The sequence below is a fragment of the Lynx canadensis genome, chromosome A1 (genome assembly GCF_007474595.2).
Source record: "Lynx canadensis isolate LIC74 chromosome A1, mLynCan4.pri.v2, whole genome shotgun sequence".
In the NCBI taxonomy this organism is placed as follows: Eukaryota; Metazoa; Chordata; class Mammalia; order Carnivora; family Felidae; genus Lynx; species Lynx canadensis.
In genome coordinates, this window is record NC_044303.2 from 11,126,522 (window position 1) to 11,154,180 (window position 27,659).

Genomic DNA, 27,659 nt, shown 5'->3' on the forward strand with positions numbered 1-27,659 from the left:
TGTGTATCAAACTTCTTGGGTTTAAAATCAAGCTGTAGCACTTACCAGCCCTGTGACCTTGGCCCAGTCACGCTTAAGCCCTCCCAGCCTCACCTACCTTAGTGCCAAGTGGTGATGGTGGCAATAACCTTAGAAGGTGGCTCTGAGGAGGCACATGGTAAGTACTTACTAACTGTTAACTATTTTTATCCCTCTCTCATGTGAATAATTCATGTAACTATGTATTTGAATGACGATTTGCAAGAGTGTTTACACACATATACAAAGTAACGTAGGAAAAGGGCCACAATTCCAGAAACCATGACTTTCCATGTTGGCAACGCCTATCTTGCATTGATATCTAAATATAGAATTGATAGACTAGGGATTTTAGTAACTTGTGTTGGCAACGGTCCCCATGTTGACTGAGAATAAATATAATAGCTAATATAGACGTTAACATATCATCACAAATACGTGTAGCCTTGGACCCTTCCGTGAAAACAATACCTAATGAATAGCATAGTAAGTTATTATGAAAAAGGCCAGGAAGGAGAAAAGGGCTAGTTGGATTCTAAACAGATCAGCTTTCCTAACAAATGATTCTCTGGGCCACCCAAAGTAGCCTTCATAGGGGCACCTATGTGGCTCAATTGGTTGAGAGTCTGACTCTTGATATTGGCTCAGGTCATGATCCCAGGGTCATAGGATCCAGCCCCACATCAGGCTCTGAGCTGACCGTGGATCCAGCTTCAGATTCTCTCTCTCTCCCTCTGCCCCTCTCCCCAGCTCATTCTGTCTCAAAACAAAACAAAACAACAAAACAGCTCTTTCATAGATAGTAGGCCACAGGCAAAAGACATCCTTACTTGAGAAGCTATTCTAAAGGTTTCTTGTCTGGGGGTAGGGTTGGGGAGAGGGGGTGGTGGGAGGAAGGGAAGCATTCCAGACTTGCTTATGAAACTATCTGAATAATAAACACACCTAAAATGTCAGAGCTAAGAAGTAAACAGCTCTGTGCCTGGGGCTGTCACAGGGCCTAAAATAAGTTTAATATCTTCTGCCTCTCTTCCCATGTTTACCTTCTCTGGAGATCTATGTTTGTGGGTTAATCAAGGACCCAGGGCCCCACACACAGTAGATGGTCAATAGAAATTTGTCAGCAATGAATGTCTGAATGAATCAACCAAGAAGTCAGTGGATGAATATCTGCTCACTGGTTATAGATGCTTTGTCCTTTCAGCAAAGTGATTTGAGATAGAGATAGGAGGACACCAGTCTTGCAAAATGTCATTAGGGTCATTTTGAATTTTTTTTTAATTTTTATTTATTTATTTTGAGAGAGAGACAGAGAGACGGCGAGTGGGAGAGGGGCAGAGAGAGAGGGAGACACAGAACCTGAAGCAGGCTCCAGGCTCTGAGTTGTCAGCACAGAGCCTGACGCAGGGCTCAAAATCACGGACTGCGAGATCATGACCTGAGCTGAAGTCGGATGCTTAACAACTGAGCCACTCACGTGCCCCGGGGCCATTTTGAACATAAATATAAGTGCTGGAATCTAGTGATTTTCTTTACTAGATTATGAAGTATGCTATGTCAGTGTGTATGATTTAAGAGCTGTTTACTTAAATTTAAGTGCATTTATGTGCATATCTCAATCTGCTCTCCCTCCTTTATGCTTTTTCTACTTCCTAGGAATGTGCACATTATTTCCTCGAGGTCAAAGACAAAGATATCAAACATGCCTTGGCTGGGCTTTTTGTTGAAATTCTTGTCCCAGTTGCTGCCGTGAGTTATGTTTTTATTTTTAAGAATTTCCTCAAATTAGATTAGAGAGTTAACAATGTAATTAATATAATATTAACATGGGTCTCTGTTTTAGGCTGTTAAAAATGAAGTCAATGTTCCCTGTCTTAGAAACTTTGTTGAAAGCCTATATGATACCACGCTGGAACTTTCTTCTCGAAAGAAGCATTCGTTGGTTAGTAACTATGAGAAAATCCAAAATGCAAAATTGCAGAGGCTAAAATTCCTACGCTGAAATTACTTGAAAGTCATAAGGGTTCCCCCCAGATGGAAGATTTATCTACAGCTCCCCCCGAAAGAGGGAGCATTTCAAACTTTGGATCTTGCACTTAATATTGACCATAACTGAATCGCAGTGATATAAGGGGATTAGACCATGTCACCTCAGATGACCCTTCTCGTCTTAAGATTCTGTTGTTTATTTTCAAGACTGGCTTAACTTGATTTTTGTTTTTATTTCTGGGTATTTTTTCCAATCTAAAAGTCAAAGTTTATAATAACAGTTTATCTTTTCAATCCCCACAAGTCTTCACTGGTTGATTCCTAGCCTGATACTCAGAATCAAATGGAACCAGGCAGCAAAGAGGGTTGGGAGGCAGATGGTCGCCCGTAGGAAAGATTCTCTGAAGGCTGAGAAAACAGTATTTGGGAAAGGTCTTGTGCTGAAAAGCAGCGGTGCAGAGAAGTCTTTTAAATTACTACAACCCGTTGCCCTCAGTGGTGAATAAGACTCTGGTTTATGAATCGACACGTGGCATATGAGCTATAATTGTGATAGTTTGAAGGAAGTAGGTTATTTAGGTAGATGTTTGCTGACATGGTTTTTGCCAATCTTCAAAGTATGAGCATTGCCACCATTCTTTGAGCGAGTATTCAGGGTTGCTTTGCTGGGAGGGGTGACAGATTTGCTTATTTTTTACTTCTGTGGTCATTGTGACTGACTACTAGTAGTTTTTTGTGTTTGTTTGTTTTCTTGTGTTGTGTTTTAGTTTGTTTTGTTTTAGATTGCTGGCTGGAATTAGAGTTCTTTTCAATGGTAGTGTAGTTCAAAGTCAGTTTAAAGCCAAGGGACTAAAATATTAAGCTAGTGGATTGTTACACAATGATTCTCATTATGGCAATTGTTTTTTGTTTTGTTTTTTGTTTGTTTGCTAATTCAGCCTAATGGATGATCCAGTTATATTGTTGTTTAGATCTTCCCTAGCTTTAATTCTTGGGAGCCCTAAAGGTGTATGCCATGTGGCTCAGCAAAAATGGCGATGGGTTCTGCATATATATTTTTTGGGTGGCCGCTCATTAGCTTTTCTGTCTCCTTTAGTTGCTGTGGGAAACCAGCCCAGTTAGGCAGGAAAACACAGTAGCACCTCTGTTTATTCAGTCGTAAGCAAATTCCTCCTGTGGTTAAATTTGTCTTGGTGGAGTTTACCAATGCAAAAACATTTCTTTGAGGAATCTTCCTTAATTACAGGAAGATTGCATGCAAAAGAAAATATATACACCTACCTCTAAGACAAAGACAAGCTAGTAGATGTTTATGAGGAAAAAGCCCAATAATATTTTTAAAATTCATGTGCCTTCCTGCTTTCTTTCTGAGAATTGAGAGTGATCTAAGCTAATGAGTTTGTTTTTAAAATCCCTAAGTGAAGACTAAATGAGTAAATCAGATTTCCACTTATACATGAAGCTTATTATACATTACACACTATTATACACCATGTAATTCTAGATAATTCCATCCGCATCATCATCAAAAAGCATTTGTGAAATGCCTACCTCTGCATGGCACTCCTGGGCCTCGTTGTGTTATGAAGCGTCCTGTTTATTCTGGCCCACAGAAGGAGGTGGATAGGTAGCGATCGCAGAGAACGTGCGTTACCTGATTTGATGAAATATGAATCAGCTCGTGACCTCATCTTCTTTCTCCTCAGGCCCTGTACCCCCTGGTGACCTGTCTTCTCTGTGTCAGTCAGAAGCAGCTGTTCCTGAACAGGTGGCACATTTTCCTCAACAACTGCTTATCCAACCTTAAAGTTAGTATTTGTCAGCTCAAAAAAGTCTTTTATGAACTAGATATGCGTCTGAGACTGGTACATGTGCTCCTGAGAGTGGCTCCTGATGTGGGCGGGGGAATTTCCCTATACTGTTGGAATAGTGAAAAAAAATATTAATCAGAGTTCTCCTTATTAAATATAGTCAGTTTTAGAAGAAGACTAAGGATAAGAGAAATCATTTCAGATTTGGGGAAATGAATCTTTTCTAATAAGGATCGCTTTCAAGGTAGAATTAAATACCCCCTTATGTGCATTAATTGTTGCATTTTATCTAAATGATTAAAAAAGGGGAGGCCTCACTTCACTGGCAGAACCATGCGAATTGATTTCAGAAGCTCAGCTATACCTCCCGCATCCTTCCTCTGCCGCCTCTAGTCTAGGAAAATATTTGGGAGGAAAGTTCCATTCTGTGGGAAGACTGGCCCTAGTCACAGAGAACGTGTATTTCCTGTCACTGTTATTTGCGATTATTTGAAGGCATTCTATTCAAGCCACGTGGCAGGCCATCAGCCCGAGGCATTCGTTGAACAAATGCCCTACAGGTAGTTAGCACAAGTACTGGATGATGTGAGGAATGAAGTCAATGTTCCTAAAACTGAGGAGGCTACTGTTAAAACTACTATGATGAATAGTTTTAAAACTGGCTTTATAACTTTTAAGTAGTAGACATAGTTTAAGTTTCAGTGACCTATTGGTGAAAGACAACTAAATGGAAATCAACCCTAATATAAATGCAAACAGTGTGTATTTTCCTGTTATTTCCAATGGTGCCCAAAAATCTTGAAGCTCGTCTAGATTTGCTACTTTAGAATTTTTGAAATATATTTAGTTATACAACCCTGTATGTGCTTGTACACGTTGCCTTGTCTTTTTTGTTCTAAGACACTTTAATTTAGTGAAGTGGTTAAGATTAATTATATTATTTTGGCATTTACAATAATTACACCATAATCTGCATTAGAGCTGTTTTGAGCACTGATGGTGAAATCCAAGATTAGAATCATTTATTTTCTTCCACTTGGCAGTGAAATATAATAGCAGTGGATATAGAATTAAGCTTTTAAGTATCCTGAAAAACAAAAAGCTTTTCAGGGTTATCAGCTATTATATAATAGCCACTCCTCGATATTTTATTTAGAGATTTACGCATCAATAATACTCTCTAACACACAGCACAATGTCATTTTGTTGTTGTTTGATCCGCCGTTAACTTATTCAGTTATTAGTTGCAGTTAAAAATATTTTTTGTTCATTTACACTTTACAGAAAATGGCCATTTTATTCAAAACAAAGAAGAGACATGATTAAGAATGTTCACAGTGCATTATTCTGTGTACATTATTCTGAGTTCATTTGAGATGAATTTTAGTTAGAATTAAAATAATACTTTGCATGACAACTTATTGTTGTGGCCAAAAAAAAGGCAAAAAAATTTTTTGGTTTAAAGTAGGTGTCTTTGATAGATAACAGCATAATCTTACTTTGGAACATAATTGCCTCGAAGTTAAAACATTGGTGCTTTAGTCGAAACCCATCAAAAAGTCCTAATAACAGGGTTATAAATGGCCCTAGAGAAAAGTGGGGCTGCCAGCTGATGGTGTATCTGTATGCAACCATTTCAAGCCTTAGAATTTCTAAGAGAATGGCCATGAGATCAGAAAGGGTATATAGAGTCAATGATATAGAGACTGAACCAAATTTCAGAATTCCATTCAATTCACCAAGTAGGTATGAAATGCCCACTGCGTGAGGTGCTAGGGATGCTGCTGAAAGTGGGAAAGATAAGGGAAGTCAACTATATAAAAACTAGAAATAGAATAGAGTCTCTGTCCTTCAGGAACTTAGCATTTCATTGGGGGATATGTAACGAAGTTTCAAAATGCATGATAGAGACAGCCAGGAATATAGAAGTTGACGGTAGAGATACCTGTGCCATTTGGAGAGATTCAAGACCCCGTGAAGCATGAAAGAGGTAGTGATCAGGCCAAGTTAAGGCAATGATATTTTACCTTATGGGTAATAAATTGTTGGAATTCACCATCCCAAGGCTAAAAGATAGAAAAAGACCCTTGATGATTACAGTTGAAATAAAATGGTATCACATGTATTTAGAACTAAACCCAGTAGGGATTAAATGAGACCACTGTAAAATGTCATAAATAGGGGTGCTGGGGTGGCTCAGTCGGTGGGGCGTCTGACTTCGGCTCAGGTCATGATCTCGCGGTTTGTGAGTTCAAGCCCCGCATCGGGCTCTGTGCTGACAGCTCGGAGCCCGGAGCCTGCTTCGGGTTCTGTGCCTCCCTCTCTCTGCTCCTCCCATACTCACGTTCTGTCTGTCTCTCTCTCTCAAAAATAAATCTTAAAAAACATTTTTTTTAAATGTCATAAATAGACAGAAAATCTTCCAAAACCTCCTCACAGATACTCACTGGGGTGAGAAATACCTGAGGAAAACTACCATGGCTTCAGAAGTATACTTTGTCTCAAATAAGCATCAGTATTTTATGGCATTTAGCGCCAACCATATCATTTTATCAAGACCACCAGACCAAGTCTCCCCCCTTTTACCTTTCTCCTTTTTGCTCCCAGCACGCTTCCGCATCTTGTCTCCCACTTCCCTACACATGCTTAAGTATAATGAACGTACTTTTTGAACCCTACACGTTGAACTTGGTAGCCATCCTTGATGTGTTCTGCAGACGCCAGTCATCAAGGCAGCAGCGTGACATATAGCAGAATAGAAGTGTGTTTGAGCATGAAAAAAATGATGCTTTCAAAGTAAACAAGCTCTCAGATTCAACGCTCATTTAATGTCAGTGCCCTGGTTTATCTTCCGAGTCAGTCTGTCAGAAGCAGGTTGCTTTGGAAACACAAACTTGAAGTCTTTATTTACAGTTGTTAAGTAGGTCAACCCTATATTAGCAATTTACCCTTGTAAAGTGATGGGCAATTTATGGCACCTTTGGACCACAACACTAGCACTCTTGCTTAGTAGTAACCAATACTTTTTTCTTCTATATATTTTATGGCAGAATCTGAACATATGGAGTAATTAAAAATTGATACATTCTCTTCGCATGTGCCATAATATACCTAATTCTGGAAAAAGGAAATACATTTTGAAACTTGATTTAATAATACTTAGTTTTTTTGTTGTGAATCTCCATTTATTACTAGTTCTTTTAACATGTATTATTTATAATAAGTATGTGGATTCATAAAACCTATGTGTTAGTTTCTCATCCTTGAAAATGGATATAATTAGAACAATTTTTAAATTTTTTTTATTTTATGATTAAGAGGTCCAGATTATAAAAACAAAACAAAATCATAAAAGAAACTTTAAAGGTTAAAAAATGTGTTTACTATATAATTAATAACCACAATAATTCTCAGTACTTAGAGATCTGTTATGAGGCAAGCCAATGGCTGGGGGTTTACATACATTGTCTGGTTTCATCATGACAATGTCATTAGCTCCACCTAGCTCTCCCTAATGCTTTCATTGATATTATTTATGTTTTTCTAAATATTTTTCTCCAATAACAATACTTCATCTGAAGAATGGATGAATGAATGAATTAATTAATTAGTTAAAAATGATTCTGGGCGCCTGGGTGGCTTAGTCGGTTAAGCATCTGGCTTCGGCTCAGGTCATGATCTCACTGTTTGCGAGTTCGAGCCCCGTGTCGGGCTCTGTGCTGACAGCTCAGAGCCTGGAGCCTGTTTCCGATTCTGTGTCTCCCTCTCTCTCTGCCCCTCCCCCGCTCATGCTCTATCTCTCTCTCTCTCTGTCAAAAATAAATGAACATTAAAAAAAATTTTTTTAAATGATTCTTCATTCATCTTAGTCACTGCTCGTGTGAATGAATGAATGAATGAATTAAAAATGATTTACCATTCATCTCAGTCCCTGCTTGTGCTAGGACTTGAATGCATTCATTTTTGTAGTCAGTCAGTTGGTCAACAACTTTTTTAAATGTTTATTTATATTTATAAATATATTTATTTTGAGAGAGAGCGAGAGAAAGCAGGGATGGGAAAAGAGAGAGGAGAGAGAGAATCCCAAGCAGGCTCCATGGTCAGCACAGAGCCTATGGGGTCTCGATTCCAGGACTATGAGATCACAACTTGAGCTAAAATCAAGAGTCAGACACTTAACCAACCGAGCCACCCAGGTGCCCCAACAATTTTTTACAAGTGTGTACCAGGCACTATTCTAAGTGCTGGGAATAAGTGATGAATAAGACACTAACACTCTCTGACCTCTTAGACCTTGTAATTTAGTGAAGTCAGACAGCAAACAAGTAAACAAATATATAAGAAGAAAAATTCAGAGAGTAGTAACTGCTGTAAATAAAATCAAGTAGGATATTGTGACAGAATGATACATCAGGAGGAGCAGAAGAGGGAGTGTGCAAGGATTTGTAGACACCGATAGCATATTTGAATGGGCCTTCATATAATATTAAACAAAGTAGAAAAAGTAATGCTTTGAAGACACTGGAACCAGGTTATCTAGGTTCAATCTCTTGATTTCCATTAAGAATCTCAAAAATACTATGGCTGCCATAAATATATTTGATGAAACTTGTCATTAGAACGTAATGTATATTTGTGTAATAATCACAATGAAGTTTAAGGAATGCTTTTTTTAAACTTTTCATATAATAGTAAGATAATTAATGATATCTTTATATATATAAGGATTCCACAGCCCTTGGTAGAATGCATTAAAATGTATGGCACCATTTATTTTAAAACAACTACTATTCTTTTTGTAAATGTCAACTTTAAGTGATATAGTATTGGCTATTTTAAATAATAATTTTGTAGAAGCAGTTATTCTGCTTTGATATTAATCTCATTTCTGTAAACTTGAGAAAATCTCTTTTCATCTGTTTCAGATCTGTCCGAGGCACATTTCAAAGTGGGATTTATAAATTCTAACAGTGCACATAAACAGGGTTTAAAAATTAGTAATCAGCTGACAAGGATATTACTTTCCATGAGTGCCTTATTTATTCAGATGAGAGAAAATAATCATAAATCTTTGGCTCAGTAGTTTTAAAGCTTATCCTTAAATTACAGCATGTGTGTTCTTTGGGTAATATGGTCATTGATAAGGGAATTATGATCAGAGTATCAAAAGGAAATGCCTGAAAGCAGAAAGGGGTTGACTATGATATGCAAGAGAATACAACAGAAAAAAATAGATTTACTTCAATGGCTCTAGTTGAAGTGGAAGAGAGAACTAGAAGGTATTTGAGTATAACAAGATCAAAAGGTAACTAAAATTATTTATCAATCTCTGTCAATAGAGCTTGACCTTAGCACGCACCGCATCGTCAAGGTGGCCTGTTACAGATGCTGCTTCTCGAAACCTACCTCCAGAAATTCTGATTGAGAATGTCTGAGTGCAGTCAAGAAATGTGCATGTTCATAAAAAGCTCACGTGACTTAGTACCAATGGTCAGCGGGTGGGTCTTGACAAATATTGGTCTTTCAAATGACCCTGTCACCAGCCAAGTTGCCAGTGAATTCAATTCTCCCTGCTGGTTACAGTTAACACTGAATTGCTTTAAGTAAAGCAAAAGCAAAATTTAAGGAAAGTGGGCATGATGCTGGGCCAGCTGACATGTCACGTGAAGTGTGTTGGTGACCAGCACTGAGATGAGGGGAAGGGGTACAGGGAAGATCCACTCTGAAGCCTACTAGTTTCCTGGACACTTTTATCCGTGTAACCTCAGAGCCACAATCAATTAATATATCGTTGTTAATGAATTAATGGAGAAGCAGATTACAATGGAAGAAGAGTCCTTTGATCTCGAAGTGGAGATTTTTGATAGCTATCAGTGGTTTGAGACATATGCTAAAATGTTTACATCCTGAAAATATTTATCAAACCCTTATTGTGTTAGCTGCTACTGGAATACAAAAACACTGAGGAGGAAATCCTGTTTTCAGTAGAGTACAGTCTAGTAGGTGCCAGCACCATATTTGAACCATATAATATTAAACAGTATATAAAAATTAATGCTTAGAAGACACTAGAACCAGATAGTCTAGGTTCAAATTCTAGCACTGCCACTTATTAGCCCTCCTGTGCCTTGATTTCTTCATCTGCCCAGTGAGAACAATGACAGTATCTACCTCATATTGTTGTGAAAATTAAAATGAGTTAATAACATATGTAGAGCATTGATAACAATCCCGGCTACAGTAAGCCTCATGTCAGATATACATTCCAGTTTCTAAGAAAATAGTACTTCCTGGAGAAGTCAGTTCCTAACCGCTGCTTGTCATTTACCAGCCTAATGACTCTGAGCAAGTCATTTGGTCTGTCTCAATGATAAAATCCCTCAACTAATGTCATAGTATGTGAAAGTACTTTTTTTTTCATATTTTTTTAAAGTTTATTTATTTTTGAGAGACAGACAGAGACAGAGCAAGAGCGGGGCAGGGGCAGAGATAGAGGGAGACACAGAACTCAAAGCAGGCTCCAGGCTCTGAGCTGTCAGCACAGAGCCCAATGCATGGCTCGAACCCATGACCTGTGAGATCATGACCTGAGACGAAGTCGGGCACTTAACTGACTGAGCCACCCAGGCGCCCGTGAAAGCACTTTTGCAGTATCAGAATGCCATTACAAGTAGAAGATGTTTAGTAATATCATTGAACCATGTAGATTAATTTCAGCTACATACCAAAGGTTGCCTATTGTATGTAGGTTCTTTGTTTTTAATTGAAGTATATTTGACATACATTGTATTAGTTTCAGGTGTTCAACATAAGGGTTCATCATTTGTATACATTGCAAAAGCATCACCGCATAAAGTCTAGTTACCATCTGTCGCAATACAAAGTTACAAAAATTTTTTTTTAATTTTTTTTGCACGTTTATTTATTTTCGAGACAGAGAGAGAGCATGAACGGGGGAGGGGCAGAGAGAGAGGGAGACACAGAATCCGAAGCAGGCTCCAGGCTCTGAGCTGTCAGCACAGAGCCCGACGCGGGGCTCGAACCCACAAGCTGTGAGATCATGACCTGAGCCAGAGTCGGACGCTCAACCGACTGAGCCACCCCGGCGCCCCCCAAAATTTTTTTTTTCTTGTGATAAGAACTTTTCTTATTTTCTTAGCAGCTTTCAAATTTGTAATACAAAGTTACTGACTGCGGTCACCATGCTGTGCATTGCATTACATCCCCATGACTTACTTGTTTTTTAATCACGTTGGTACCTCTTGATGCCCTTCAGCCATTTTGCCCACCCCCACCTCCTTCCCCTCTGGCAACTACCGATTTCTTCTCTGTATCTATGAGTTCTGTTCCGTTTGTTATTTAGTTTTATTTTTTAGATTCCAAATATAAGTGAAATCGTATGGTATTTGTCTTTCTCTGTCTGACTTATTTCACTTAGCATAATACCCTCAAAGTTCACCCATGTTATCACAAATGGCGAAGTTTCATTCGTTTTATGGCTGAGTAATATTCCACTTTTATCCATTATCTGTATCCATTTATCCATTGATGGACACTCAGGCTGTTTCCATATCTTGGCTATCGTAAAGAATGCTGCAGTAAATAGAGGAGCATATATCTTTTTTAATTAGTGTTTGTTTTTCAGATAAATACCCAGAAGGAATTGCTAGATCATATGGCGGTTCTATTTTTAATGTTTTGAGGAACTTCCATCCTGTTTCCCATAGTGGCTACATCAGTTTACATTTCAACCAACAGTGTAGGATGGTTCTCTTTCCTCCACATCCTTGCCAACACTTGTTATTTCTTGTCGTTTTGGTAATAGCCATTTTGACAGGTGTGAGGTGATGTCACATTGTAGTTTTGATTTGCATTTCCCTGACAATGCGTGGTTTGGGGCATCTTTTCACATACCTGATGGCCATCTGTGTGTGTGTTTTTTTTCTTTTTTTTTTTTTTTTGGAGATGTGTCTATTCAGATCCTTTGCCCAGTTTTTAGTGTGATCGTTTGTATTTTGTTATTGAGCTGTGTGAGTTCTTTATATATTATGGATATTAACCCGTTATCAGATATATGATTTGCAAATACCTTCTCCCATTCAGTAAGTTGCCTTTTTATTTTGTTGATGTTTTCCTTTGCTTGTTTGACAGACACTTTTTAGTTTGATGTTGTTCCATTTGTTTATTTTTGTTTTGTTGCCTTTGCTTTTGGAGTCAGATCCAAAAACTATCACCAAGAGCAATCTCTAGCACTTACTGCCTGTTTTCTTCTAAGAGTTTTGTGATTTCTGGTCTTACATTGAAGTCCTCAATCTACTTTTAGTTAATTTTTGTGTACATTGTAAGATAGTGGTAAAATTTAATTCTTTTGCATGTGGCTGTCCAGTTTTCCCAACACCATTTATTGAAAAAACGTTTTTCTTCTTGTATATTCTTGCCTCCTTTGTTGTAAATTAATTGACCATGTATGCTTGTATTCATTTCTGTGCCCTCTAGTCCATTGATATATGTGTCTGTTTTTATGTCAATACCATACTATTTTGATTACTATAGCTTTGTGATGTATTTTGAAATCAAGGAGCATAATGCCTCCAGCTTTGTTTTTCTCAAGATTGTTTTCACTGCTTGGGACCTTTTGTGGTACCACACAAATTTTAGGATTGTTATATTTCTATGAAAAATGCCAGTGGAGGGGAGCCTGGGTGGCTCAGTCAGTTAAGCATCTGACTTAGGCTCAGGTCATGATCTCGCTGTTCATGAATTCAAGCCCACATCAGGCTTTGTGCTGACAGCTCAGAGCCCGGAGCCTGCTTCAGATTCTGTGTCTCCCTCTCTCTCTGCCCCTCCCCTGCTTATGCTCTCTCTTTCAAAAATAAATAAACATTAAAAAAAATGTTTTAATGCATTGGAATTTTGGTAGAGATTATACTGAATCTGTAAATTACTTTGGGGTAATATGGAAATTTTTACAATATTAATTATTTTAATCTATGAGCATAGAATATCTTCCCATTTATTTGTGTCTTCTTTAATTTCTTTCATCTATGTCTTATAGTTTTCAGTGTACAAGTCTTTCACATCCTTGGTTAAATTTATTCCTAGGTATTTTATTCTTTTTGATGAAATTGTTAATGGGATTATTTTATTAATTTCACTTTCTGATAGTTTGTTGTTAGTGTCTAAACATGCAGCAGATTTTTGTATTTTGATTTTGTACCTTGCACCTTTACTGAATTTGTTTATTGTAAGTTTTTTGGTAGAGTCTTTAGGTTTTTCTATGTATTAAATTATGTTGTCTGTAAATAGTGATAGTTTTACATTTTCCTTTCCAATTTTGATGACTTTTATTTGTTTTTTTCTGCCTAGTTGTTCTGGGTAGGACTTCCAATACTATGTTGAATAAAAGTGGTGAAAGTGAGTGTCTTTGCCTTGTTCCTGATCTTAAAGGAAAAGCTTTCAGTATTTCACCACTGAGTATGATATTCTGTGGGCTTGCAGTATATGGCCCCTTATTATCTCGAGGCACATTCCCTCTGTACTCAATTTGTTGTGAGTTTTTATCATAAATGGATATTGAATTTATCAAATGCTTTTCTTCATCTATTGAGAAGTCAGAGCATTTTTATCCCTCATTTTGTTAATGTGGCTTATCATGTTGATTGATTTGCAAATGTAGAACCATCTTTCCGTCCCTGGAATAAATCCCATTTGATCATGGTGTATAATCCTTTAAACGTCTTCTTGAATTCAGTTTGCTGATATTTCGTTGAGGATTTTTGCATCTATGTTCATCAGGGATATTGGCCTGTAACTTTCTTTTTTGTTGTTGTTGTGTTCTTGTCTGGTTTTAGTATCAGGGTAATGCTGACATCATAAAATGAGTTTGAGAGTATTCACTTCTTTTCAAGCTTTTGGAAGAGTTTAAGAAGGATTGTGGGGCGCCTGGGTGGCGCAGTCTGTTAAGCGTCCGACTTCAGCCAGGTCACGATCTCGCGGTCCGGGAGTTCGAGCCCCGCGTCGGGCTCTGGGCTGATGGCTCAGAGCCTGGAGCCAGTTTCCGATTCTGTGTCTCCCTCTCTCTCTGCCCCTCCCCCGTTCATGCTCTGTCTCTCTCTGTCCCAAAAATAAATAAACGTTGAAAAAAAAATTTAAAAAAAAAAAAAAAAAAAAGAAGGATTGATATTAAACCTTCTTTGAAGGTTTGGTAGAATTCACTAGTGAAGCCATCTGGTCCCGGACTTCTCTTTGTTGGGAGTTTTTTTATTACTGATTCAGTTTCCTTACTAGTAGTTGGTCTGTTCAGATTTTTCTATTTATGATTCAGTTTTGGAAGATGGTATGTTTCTAGGAATTAATTTAGTTCTTGTATGTTGTCTAAGTGGTTGGCATATAATTGTTCATAATAGTCCTTTATCATCTTCTGTATTTCTTTTGTATCAGTTGCAATTTCTCCTCTTTATTTTCTGATTCTATTTATTTAAGCCCTCTCTATTTTTCTTTTAGTCTAGCCCAAAAACTTGTCAATTTTGTTTATCTTTTCAAAGACCCAGCTGTTAGTTTCATTGATCTTCTCTATATCTTTTAGTTGCTATCTCATTATTTCCACTCTGATCTTTATTATTTCCTTCCTTCTGATAACTTTGGGCTTTAACAGTTCTTCTTGTCCAGTTACTTTAGGTTTAAAGTTAGATTGCTTATTTGATATTTCTCTTGTTCCATGAGATAGGCCTACATCAATATAATCTTTCCTCTTAGAACTGCTTTTGTTGTATCCATAGATTTTGGTACATTGTATTTCCATTTTTGTTTGTCTCAAGGTATTTTTTTTAATTTCTTCTTTGATTTCCTCATTGACTCATTGGTTATTCATTAGTATGCTGCTTAATCTCCCCATATTTGTGATTTTTCCAATTTTCTTTTTGTAATTGGTTTTTACCTTCGTACTATGGTTGGAAAAGATGCTTGATATGATTTCAGTACTCTTAAATTTATTTAGACTTGTTTTGTCGACTAACGTATGATCTCTCTTGGCAAATGTTCCACGTGCACTTGAGTAGAATTGTGTTTTCTACTGACTTGGGAAAGAATGTTCTGTATACATCTATTAAGTCCATCTAGTGTAATGTACCATTTAAAGTCTAATGTGTGATTTAAAGCCAATATTTCCCTATTGATTTTCTGCCTAGGTGATCTATCCATTGATGTAAGTGGGGCTTTAAAGTTCCCTACTTACTATTGTGTTGTTGTCAGTCTCTCCCTTTAGGTTTGTTAATATTCATTTTATACATTTAGGAGCTTGTATGTTGGGTGTGTAAATATTTACAGATGTTGTATTTTCTTGTTGGATTGACCCCCTTTGTCATTATGTAATACCCTTCTTTGTCTTTTATTATAGTCTTTATTTTCAAGTTTGTTTTGTCTGATGTCAGGACAGCTACCCCAACTTTCTTTTGGTTTCTGTTTGCATGGAATCTTGTTCCATCCCTTCACTTTCGGTCTGTATGTGTCCTTACATCTAAAGTGAATCTCTTATAGGCAGCATATATGAGTCTTGGGTTTTTTATCCATTCAACAAACCTATGTCTTTTGATTGGAGCACTTAGTCCATTTACATTTAAAGTAGTTGCTCATAGGTCTGTACTTACTGTTATTTTATTAATTTTTTTCTGGCTGTTTGTAGTTTCTCTCTGTTCCCTTCTTTTGCTTTGTACCCTTGCGATTTGATGACTTTCCATGTGTTATGCTTAGATTCCTTTCTCATTATCTTTTTAAGTTTATTTATTTTGAGAGCGCGTGCAAGTGGGGGATGGGCAGAGAGAGAGGAGAGAGAATCCCAAGCAGGATCTGTGCTGTAAGTGCAGAGACCGATGTGAGGCTCAATCTCACGAACCGTGAAATCATGACCTAAGCCGAGATCAAGAGGCAGAAGCTTGACTGACTGAGCCACCCCAATGCCCTTTATTATATTTTATGTATCTTTTAGAGGTTTTTGCTTTGTGGTTACCATGAGACTGACATCTAACAGCCTATATATTTAATAGTCTATTTTAAGTTGATAGCAAGTTAAGTTTGAATGCATTCTAAAACTCTGCATTTTTGTGTTTTTGATGTCACATTTTACATCTCTGTGTATCCCTTAAGTAATTAGTATATTGTTATTTTACTATGTCTTTTAACATTCATACTAACTGTGATTAGTCCATTTTTTTTTTTACTATATATTTACCTTTACCTGTGAGATTTTTACTTTCATGTGTTCGCTTATCACTAATTAGTGTGCCCTTTGTTTTAAGCTTAATGCAGTCTCTTCAACATTTCTTTTAGGGCCAATTCAGTGGTGATGAACTCCTTTAGCTTCTGCTTGTCTGCAGAAATCCTTATCTCTTTTTAAATTCTAAATGATAATCTTGCTGCATACAATATTCTTGTTTGGAAGTTTTTTAGGGAAGTTTTTAGCCATTATTTCTTGAAATAAGTTTTCTGCCCCTCTCTCTCTCTCTCTCTCTTCCTCCCGGAAGCCCTGTATTCTGCTTGATGTTGTCTAATAGGTCCCTTAAGCTATCTTTATTTTTTTTTAATTATTTTTTTTCTTTCTGCTTTTCTATTTGGGTGAGTTCTACTGCCCTGTCTCCCAGATCACTGATTCTTCCTTCTGCCTCATCTAGCCTGCTGTTAAACCTTTTTAGTATATTTTTTAGTGCAGTCAGTTGTGTTCTTCAGCTCTGTGACTTCTGTTTGGGACTTTCTGATCTTTTCTTGTTTTTCTTCTATGTTGAAATCTTTCTGTGTGCATCCATTCTTCTCCTCAGTTCAGTGAGCATCTTTATGACCATTACTTTAACTCCTTATCGGGCAAATTATGTATCTCCATTTCAGTAAAGTTTTTTTTTTTTTTTCTCCTGGGTTTTATCTTGTTCTTTTGTTGGGAATATATTCCTCTGTTTCCTCATTTTGCTTGACTCTCTCTGTTTGTTTCTATGTGTTAGGCAAAATAGCTATCTCACCCAGTCTTAAGGGGGTGGCCCTATGTAAGCAATGAACCTTAATATTTAACTTTGCCCTAGCTCTTGGTTGTCTCTGGAGCTGTCTCTCTGGTTTTTTAAGACTCATAGCGTCTACAAATGCAATCCCCCTGGCCACCAGAGCCTAAAACTCAAGGGCATCCCCTTGTGTGGGCTGTGCATGCATGCTGGCTTTGGTAGGTCAAGGGGCACAGGGGTGACATTATAGGAGCAACACAAGAGGTGCAAATCCAAAGCAGTGGCATGGGGGATGGGAGTTGCCACTGGTTGGTTAGAGTGAGTGCAAAAATAGTACTTCCCAGTGCCAGCACCAGCAAGGTAGAGAAAGAAGGTAAAAATGTCACCCACCAGCACCTCCATCCCTAGGCAGAGTCCCAACAGTCTTTTGCCCTTCTAACACGTGCCTTAATATCAGCAACTTTATCTTCTTCACATATGGTCTAGGCTCTTCTCTAACTGCTGCTTTTTCACTGGGTCCCAGGGAGAGTGAATCTGCGTGTGAGCCTTTTAAGAGCAGAAACTCTCTCTTTCCCTCCCGCCCTATTGCTCTCGTGGATATAAGCCCTGTTCATTTTCCAAGTGACCCATTTGGGGGCTCATTTCTCTGATGCAGGTCCCAAGGGATGGGGTGGCTAATGTGGAAACAAACTCCATGCTCCTCAGGGAGGAATTCCTTATTCATGAGACCCCTCCCTGTGGTGGGTCACCACTCTGAGGGTAGGATTTTTTTGTCAAGACCATGTATCTGCCTCTCCTACCTGTCCTGATGTGGCTCTTTTACCCTTTGTTGTAAAGTAGCTGTTCAGCTAGTTCTCAGGTTCTTTCCAGAGGGAACTGTTCCATATGTAGTATAGATTTGTTGTGTCCTTAGGAGGAGGTAAGTTCAGGATGGTTCTATGCCACTGTCTCAAACTGCCTCCTTGTATAGGTTCTAGATAAAGACATCTTGCTTATGCATCAAGTTGTTCTGCAACTACTCACAGTCTGCTTTTTTTACATTGATGTTTACTGATAGCCTGTTGTATGGCAGTCATTGAGGACACAAAAATGAACAAACCAAAATTCTGGAGTTCACAGTCTGGTAAGAAACATAAAGGGGTAGAACAACATTATGGAAGCAGAGGGTAGAGGCACTTGGCAGTCTCTCTGCAGGGGGTGGGGGGGCAGGGGAGGAGAAATAGTTGTTGTAATAGTAGAGGATTTAACAGAGGAGATAACACCTAACTGAATCTCTCCAGGGAATAGAAGTTTTCCAAATAGACCAGGGGTAGGAAGGCATTTGAGGCATTTAGGAAATTGCAGAAGGGATATAATGACATGGTGTGCACCAAACCTAGGAGGTAGTAATGGGGGAGCCAGATTGCCAAAGGCCCCCTCATGTACTACATCACGGAACAGAGACATCCAGGAGGTGATTAGAAGTCCCTTAAGGAAGGGGATGCCTGGGTGGCTCAGTCGCTTAAGTGTCCGACTCCTGATTTCAGTGCAGGTTGTGATCTCACAGCTCATGAGTTTGAGTCCCAGATTGGGCTCTGTGTGGTGTCAGCAAGAAGGCTGCTTGGAATCCTCTTTGCCCCTCCTCTGCTTATATGCTTGCTCTCTCTCTCTCTCTCCCCCTTCCTCCCTCCCTCTCTCTCAAAATAAATAAGTAAACTTTAAAAAAAAATTAAAAATTTTAAAAATCTAGAAAAACACAATAACCCCAATTTTTTTTTTTTTTATTTTTTTTTATTTTTGGGACAGAGAGAGACAGAGCATGAACGGGGGAGGGGCAGAGAGAGAGGGAGGCACAGAATCGGAAACAGGCTCCAGGCTCTGAGCCATCAGCCCAGAGCCCGACGCGGGGCTCGAACTCACGGACCGCGAGATCGTGACCTGGCTGAAGTCGGACGCTTAACCGACTGCGCCACCCAGGCGCCCCTAACCCCAATTTTTTAATGATGGAATATTTTAAATGCAACTTTACAGTTTAGTCGTTTACTTAAAGTTTCTTTATGTAACCAAACAGGCAAATCAAACAAGCAAAAAATTGTCCTTTGTATATAAATGTATGCTTTACAAAAGTTGGGGCCTTAAAAAAAAGTCGGAGCCTTTTTTTCCCTAGAGCTAGAAAAGTTCCAGTTAGTGAACATACAGTGTAATATTAGTTTCAGGTGTATAATCTAGTAATAAAACACATGTTAAACTGAAAATAATGTGGTATTAGCACATGAATGGACAGACTAATAAAATTCTAAAAACAGACCTAAATGCATGTAGAAATTTAGAAGTTTATAATAATGATCACACCAAAAATTTGACGTAAGAAATCCACTTTTCCTAAATCTAAAAAACTACTCTCTATAGTCTTTTCCATAAAATTTATTTACATAAATAGCCTAAAAATAAACTTTATGTCTAAACACTTATGAATTCTACAAAAATCAGTACCAAATTATCTACACTAAGAATAAAACAGCTAGGACAATTATGACAAGATAAATAAATAAGGGAAGAGAAGTAACGTAAGAGCAAAAAACTTGTAAGACAGTTAAAAGTGACATTTAAACACGGTTTAGGAAACAGTTATCGACCCCTTGAAGAATGGCAGGAATTCTAAAAGATATTACAGTAAATAATGCCCCTTCCTTTCCGACATCTAAACAAGACCGTTTGCTAGAGGTTGTTTGAAGGTCAGAAGACATTCAGGACAGAATAATTAGCTTTAATGGTACGAGGTTGAGGACCCTGGGGAGGAACAGAGAAGCCTGCACAAAAGAGGGGATGTTCAAGTTGACTGAGAAGGAGTAGGGTTCACCTGATAGAAAAGAAGGAGGCAGGGGCAAGGGGTGAAGGAACCCACTCTTGACATGGAAATGGAATGAACATGGCCTGGCCACAGTTGAGGAAGCTTGTGGGGGAAAAGCAGGATGGAGGCAGAAAAGGTAGATTAGAGCTACATATTGACTGGTCAGTTACGCCAAGAAATGTTACCTGGATCCCACAGGCATCAGGGAAACTATCCAGTGCATGATTTTTAAATCAAGAGGAATATGATTAGATTAAGACAGGACAGTGAGGAAAGAATTCGTTGCTTCCTCTCTGGCCTGTTATTACCCAGAAGCCAGCAGCTCTGTCACAGTTGGTCTCCTGCCTCTGTTCCTTTCCCCACGGTGTGGGGACTTCTTCCGTGGCCTCCTTGATCTTAGTGGCTTCCTGTCACCATCAGGAGAACCCTGGTCCCCTTTGTTAACCTGGCATGCAGGGTCCCACACATCACCCTTGCCTTCCTCATAACCCTCATCAGCCCCTGCTCCTTCATCTGGCCCTAGGCACTGGAATACAAACTATTGCCAGGGTGTGAGACATGACCAGTCTTCTTCAGCTCTCTTAGCTTTCACACGCTCTCCCTTCCCATCATCCTTTTACACCGTGCAAAGTTTCATATTGTGCCAAGCACAGTACCTGGCCCACTGTAGCCACTCAAATGTTTGTTGAATGAACACATGAGTAAATGATTGGATTAAAGTTCATCTGCGTTTTCATGTGCCCCTGAAAATTTTTCCTGACCTTCCTTGAGCTTGCCATAGCTTGTCTTTCTTTCTGTTTTCATTCTTTAGCTCCTGTGCCTACCAGTTTTTTCTACTGCCTTAGAGTTGATTGCTTTTTATCCATCTCCCATCCTCCAGAGGTTGTAAACAACTTAGGGAAAGGGATTATCTTTTATCTCTATATCCCATGTTCTAACACAGTGCCTAGTACACATTCATCTCAATAAATGTTGGTGGGTAATTAGATTCAGGCAGTGGGGGGGTGGGGGTGGGTAGGGAACTTGGGGAATCAAAACAAAAACAATGTTTACAAGGGCATAATCAACACTAGAAAGAAAAGATTAATTATTCTCTTAGTGCTAGAGAATATAGGTTCCCTAGGGCTGGAGGAAGAAGGCAATTTCAAGTATTCACCTTGGCAAAAGAGAGAATGACATGACTTCCCCCGGAACCACTCTGCCCTGCCCTCATGGCTATTTGGATCCCTCCTCATAGATTATTTACACAATGGACACCCCGACGCAAATACTCCATAAATCCCATATGATGCAGTGCCTTGTAGGGGCCCTGCATTTCTAAGCCATTCAGAAAAGAATAATCTCCATACATTCCATACAGTACCATTTAATCTTTTTTTTTTTTTACCACCTAATATTAATTAAATCTTAAATCTAATGCTATCTTACATCCTGGTTTCTGTTGCAGAATAAAGACCCCAAGATGGCTCGGGTTGCACTGGAATCTCTATACAGATTACTCTGGGTTTACATGATTCGAATTAAATGTGAAAGCAACACAGCTACTCAGAGGTAAGGATCTGGTTTGGGTTAATGGTAACTACCTCACTGAGTTAATTGTAACCATTACTCAGCCAATAAAGAGGGTGTTTTGTTTTACTGCTACCTGTATTAACCAAAGTAAAAACTATTCAAAGTTGACACTTTCTAAAAGATCTAAGTCCTAAGGACATTTTCAGTCTTTGCTTAGTAGCTTAGCAGCCATTACAGAAATTTCGGCCTCTACTAGGACGGCAAGCTTCCACGGCCAAGGTTGCATTCACCATGTTAACAAAGCACACGGCTATAATCTTCCAACTGCCCTTAGTTTTGCAGAAGAACTTGATAGAGTAATTATGCTGACGAAAAAGGGATGAAGTGGTTTGTTTTCTTTTTCTGAATTCTCTCTGATACTTAGATAAGATGAAACATCTGCCATTTTCACTTACAGAACTGGAGCTCAGCCAATCTTGCTTGTGTTCTCTTTTTTTCTCCCTATCTTTCAGCCGTCTTATAACCATCATCACAACACTTTTCCCCAAAGGGTCCCGTGGTGTGGTGCCAAGGGATATGCCTCTGAACATCTTTGTGAAAATCATCCAGTTCATTGCCCAGGTAATGGAGAAACTTCTGGCAGTGGGAATGATCTAACTGCCTTCAAGTAGCCAGTCTCCTTCCTAGCAAGTGCTACCAGGTGAAAAGTCTGAAGTAATAGCTTATGTGGAAAGACTTTGCAGGATGGTGTTGTCAGTGTTTTCACACGTAGCTTTTTTTTTTTTTTTTCTTCAAAACAAATAGTGCCATGGGTACGTCAAGTGTTTTCAGCGTCTGTCACATGAAGGAGCGGAGAGAGTTTAAGTGACTCATCCAAGGCCATAGAACCTATTAGTAAAAGGGCCTCTTGACTCCCAGTGCCTGTTTTGTCCCGATGCTCTGCTCTGGATTCTGCAAGTCAGGAGGAAGCCAAGAGTCTGGTGTTTGGAGGAAATCAAAAGATTGCTTTGTGAAATTTGAGGAGTAAAGAAAAATGCTCTTTCACCCCGTGAGAAAGAAGCATGAATAGGAATATTAGAATTTATCAAGCACTTACTCTTTGCCAGGATCTTTTTTTTAAATTTTTTAATGTTTATTTATTTTTGAGAGAGAGAGAGAGAGAGACAGAGCATGAGCATGAGCAGGGAAGGGGCAGAGACAGACAAAAACACAGAATCCAAAGGAGGCTCCAGGCTCTGAGCAGTCAGCACAAAGCCTGATGGGGGGCTTGCACTCAGGAGCCATGAGATCATGACCTGAGCTGAAGTCAGATGCTTCACCAACTGAGCCACCCAGGCGCCCCTGCCAGGAACTTTTCTAAGAACTTACAGGTACTAATTTCCTTAAAAACTGGGTCCAATAATGGTAAACATAGATTTTAGTATTTAGTTTACTATTTAGACCCAAGATTTTTACTTTTTAAATCACACTTTGTGGGTAAATGGTTATATCCCAACTTCGACTTCCTCGTGACTTACAGAACAATGTGAAAAGATAATTATCCCAGTTCAGCCTCTGCTACAAGCCAGCTCTCTACCCTTAAACAAGTCAGAGAGCGTCTTTCTTCTGTGTCTTGAACTGTAAAATGAACTATAAAACGTGGAGGGAAATGCTCGCCCAGTGTACTTCAGAATGCTGTGTGGATAAAGGGAAGTTATAGGCATGAAAATACTATTAGTACAATTGACATTGATATAAAGATGTAAGGGTCAGTCGTTACTTCAGACTAGTAATGTATAATATCTCTCTATGTGTTCGGATAATGAGATGCCTCTGTCATATTTGCTCTTAGGGAAAAGACGTTTCTTGCTTTTTGGGCAGATGAATTAATGTGATTTTTTGCATATAGTTATCACGTGCCTGAGAATGTGTTTTGCTTATTCCAGAATATTGTTTAAAATGAACCAGTCATATCATAGCAGCCACTGTCTCAAACCATCAGAATCTGGCTTCTGCTTTCTCACTTACGTAATCATAGTATGTCTTATTTGTTGATTGTTCATTTCGCTTTCAGACATTGTCCATTATAATATGAGCCCAAGGAGTTGAAACGTTAGAGAATAGGAGAAGATGGTCATTTTGCAGTGGTATTTTTAAACATATATTTTAAACTGAGTTTCAAGAGGTGATCAGCATTTGCTTTACAAGCAGAAAGTGTTGAGACTGTATTTAAGCCCAGACATTCCAAGTGTTTTGGTTTTTCATTTGGGGGATTTGTTTTTTGCTTTTTGTTTTATCATTAGTCATTCCAGGCTTTAGGGGCTAAATTCCACATTTTACATAACAAAAGCATCTCTGTACATCACATGAAAACGGGCAGCTTCGCCCAAGGCTCTAAGGGGCATGGTCTTCCTTCAGGGATTCTCTTGATGCATAAAACTGAACAGCATCTTGCTTCTTGTAGCAACCACCTGTTGGTGGCCTAAAGTGAAAATAGACACTTCACACTGAATTTGTATTTTAAAATCTTTGTTTTGTTGTCTCTTTTCCACTACAGGAACGCTTAGATTTTGCCATGAAAGAAATTATTTTTGATTTTCTCTGTGTGGGAAAACCAGCAAAAGCTTTCAGCCTCAACCCAGAGGTATGAATGAAATGATCCTTTTATGTACTTCTAACCGAGCCGTACCTTTGCTTTGCGACTTTGGGGAATAGGGCGAAGGCCATTCTCTTGAAAAGTCTTCTGTTTCTTTCTGTCCATGTTTATTTGACTAACAGTCATAGATGATGGAATTTCAGGAGTCAGGTTTTGGGTGAACAGACTTAGGATGAAAGCAAGTTTATGTGCCACCATATTCTGTGCTCGGATGATAGAGCAAACCTTGCCCCGAAAGATAATTCGCCACTACAGGTCACGGTGTTTTCTTTTAGACAAGTCAGTACTTATAGCTGTTTTGACGCAGATGAACAAGTTGAGTCCTGGGAAGTGTTGAAACAGAGAAGAATGAACGCATGTGATAATAAAATACTAGAATCGAATGAAATCGAGTGATGTATGGATCTGTGTTTCTGTGGCAGCGTCACAACTCAAGGGCCAGGCAGATCCTGAAAGTGATGGGCACAACACATGGTTGGAGTGACCTATGCAAATGAGAAGCACATCCCAGTTTAAACTTTAAGAACACTGGTGGCCAACAGAACTGTGCCTGGCAGGGTGCCTCTTTGCAGTCTTTTCCCTATGATACTGTAGAAAGAACACTGTAGAAAGAACGCTAAACCAGAAGGCAACAGTATTGGATTTGCCCCTTGACACAGGCCTTAACACTTAAACTAGCTCTAAGACATTTATCTCTGAGCTTCAGCTTTTTTTGCCAGGAAAATGAACAAAATACTTTTCTAGATCACTCATAGAATGGTTGTGATACTGTGACATTACAAGCTCTTAAGCAACAAAACAAAACCAAAAAAAAAAAAAAAACAACCCACCATAGGAGTTTTTTTAAAAAAGAATGTTCGTATCATCACTGTACTATTTTGTCTGGCTCCTTCATTCTGTCAGTAAGGACAGAGGCTCGAAATCAGCAGCTGGTTAATAGCAAAAGGAACCACATCTCCTGGTTCCACAGCCTGTATTCTCTTCTTTGTGCTAAGGTTGCCATGTGTCTAGGGACAGCTGGAGAAGCCCCAAAATGGGAGTTTTTGTCTTGTGTCTAATGACATCACAGTCTTCACAGCCAGGGTAAAGGGAAGAGGGACAGAGTTGATGCCAATCCAGAACATTTGGGCTAGAATGGGGCCCAGAACCCTAGGTAAAGAGTCTTCTCCTGCTGGGAAGTTTCTCAAAATATTTTTCACTTCTCAGGAGTCACGGCTTTAACAGCCCTCAGAATTACCAGGTTATTAGTCTAAAAAGAACATACTGAAAGCTACCATCATCATCACCATGTATAAAATTTACCCTTTATTCTTTCCTCAGACTCCTCACTCAATGAATAATTGGTTAACCTCTTTGTGCAGAACAATTGGAATTATGGGGTTTTTAATTTTTAAAACTACAAAAAGACATTTGAGTATCTTCTTCCATTTCTCCTGAGCTTATATGGTTATGGAAGAGTTTATCACTAGTTGGTGATTAGAAGCTTAAAGGCATATCTGTGATCTCACTCAATAGCACACACAAGGATGAGGATAGTCTATAAAGTAGATGTCACACTTGATAAAATATGTTGTAGGTCACAGTTGCCCAAGAAATGTATTCAAATTGTGTCTTAAATCATATTTTGGAAATAGCTTGTGGAACAGTGCCTAGAGATGTAAATGATTATCTTACTACGAAGTTTATAGTGCATCACCACTCAACAGTCCAATAATTTCCAGATAAGTGTCCCATTTTAGTTCAGACTGAGATGGCTTCTATATGCATCTTCATCATCATAAGAACTTACTCATCTGTGAGAAGTTTCTAGGTCATCCATTTCTCTAATTTTTGTCATGACCTGAAATAACATGTAACTGGATGTCCTAGCCAGCACCAGAGACAAAAAGAAGAAATAAAAGGCATAAGGATTGGAAATGAAGAAACAAAACTCTTTTTATTCACAGACAACATGATTGCATATGTAGAAACTACCAAAGACTCTACAGAAAATCGGCTTAGCTAATACATTATTTTAGACAGTTTGTAGGATAGGGGTGCCTGGGTGGCTCAGTCGGTTGAGTGTCGAACTTTGGCTCAGGTCATGATCTCACCATTCGTGGGTTCAGGCCCTGCATTGAGCTCTGTGCGGACAGTTCAGAGCCTGGAGCCTGCTTCAGATTCTGTGTCTCTCTCTCTGCCCCACCCCAACTTACGCTCTGCCTCTCAAAAATAAAAATAATTTTAAAAATTTTTTAGAAAGTTTGTAGGATACAAGATAAATATAGAGGGGCACCTGGCTGGTTCATTTGGTAGAGCTTGAGATTCTTGATCTCAGGGCCATGAGTTCAAGCCCCAAGTTGGGAAGGAGCCTACTAAAAAAAAAAAAAAAAAAAAAAGATAAATATATAAAATCAATGTATTTCTATATTATGGTAATGAACAATTAGAAACCGAACAATGTTACCTCTGGGACACAGCAAAGGCGGTCATAAGAGGGAAATATATAGCAATCCAGGCCTTCCTAAAGAAGGAAGAAATATCTCAGATACACAACCTAACCTTATACCTTAAAGAACAGCCAAAACCAAAACCAGCAGAAGACAGGAAATTATATAGATTAGAGCAGAAATCAATGCTATTGAAACCAAAAATATCAGTAGAACAAATCAATGAAACCAGAAGCTGGTTCTTTGAAAGAATTAACAAAATTGATAAACCATTAGCCAGTTTGATCAAAAAGAAAAAGGAAAGGACCCAAATAAAATCAAGAATGAAAGAGGAGAGATCACAACCAACACAGCAGAAATAAAAACAATAATAAGAGAATATTATGAGCCATTATACGCCAATAAAATGAGCAATCTGGAAGAAATGGACTAATTCCTAGAAACATATACACTACCAAAACTGAAACAAGAAGACATGGAAAATTTGAACAGACCCATAACCAGTAAAGAAGTCAAATTAGTAATCAAAAATCTCCAAAAACCAAGAGCGCAAGGCCAGATGGCTTTCCAGGGGAATTCTACCAAACATTTAAGGAAGAGTTAACACCTATTCTCTTGAAGCTGTTCCAAAAAATAGAAATGGAAGGAAAACTTCCAAACTCTTTCTATGAAGCCAGCATGACCTTGATTCCAAAACCAGACAGAGACCCCACTAAAAAGGAGAACTACAGACCAATTTCCCTGATGAACATGAATGCAAAAATCCTCAACAAGATATTAGCCAACCAGATCCAACAATACATTAAAAAAATTATTCACCACGACCAAGTGGGATTTATACCTGGGATGTAAGGCTGGTTCAATATCCACAAAACAATTAATGTGCTTCATCACATCAATGAAAGAAAGGACAAGAACCACATGATCCTCTCAATAGATGCAGAAAAAGCATTTGACAAAATACAGCATCCTTTCTTGATAAAAAGCCTCAAGAAAGTAGGGATAGAAGGATCATACCTCAAGATCATAAAAGCCATTTATGAACGACCAAACGCTGATATCTTCAACGGGGAAAAACTGAGAGCTTTCCCCCTCAGGCCAGGAACAAGACAGGGATGTCCACTCTCACCACTGTCATTCAACATAGTATTGGAAGTCTTAGCCTCAGCAATCAGACAACACAAAGAAATAAAAGGCATCCAAATCAGCCAGGAGGAGGTCAAACTTTCACTCTTCACAGATGACATGATACTCTATATGGAAAACCCAAAAGATTCCACCAAAAGACTACTAGAACTGATCCATGGATTCAGAAAAGTTGCAGGATATAAAATCAATGCACAGAAATTGGTTGCATTCCTATACACCAACAATGAAGCAACAGAAAGAAATCAAGGAATCGATCCCATTTACAATTGCACCAAAAACCATAAAATACCTAGGAATAAATCTAAC

General features: G+C 38.6%; 1 protein-coding gene across 8 annotated transcripts in view; it reads left to right on the plus strand.

The window, feature by feature from the left end:
• The window catches only part of FRY (FRY microtubule binding protein), a 345,429-nt gene that overhangs the window by 179,978 nt on the left and 137,792 nt on the right, over positions 1–27,659 (plus strand). For all 8 annotated transcript variants that reach the window (XM_032593499.1, XM_030308908.1, XM_032593559.1 and 5 more), the window contains 6 exons: positions 1,675–1,767; positions 1,862–1,960; positions 3,714–3,815; positions 21,076–21,179; positions 21,653–21,761; positions 23,677–23,763. In XM_032593499.1, coding sequence (XP_032449390.1) covers positions 1,675–1,767; positions 1,862–1,960; positions 3,714–3,815; positions 21,076–21,179; positions 21,653–21,761; positions 23,677–23,763 — 594 coding nt within the window. The remainder of the gene's footprint in view (positions 1–1,674; positions 1,768–1,861; positions 1,961–3,713; positions 3,816–21,075; positions 21,180–21,652; positions 21,762–23,676; positions 23,764–27,659) is intronic.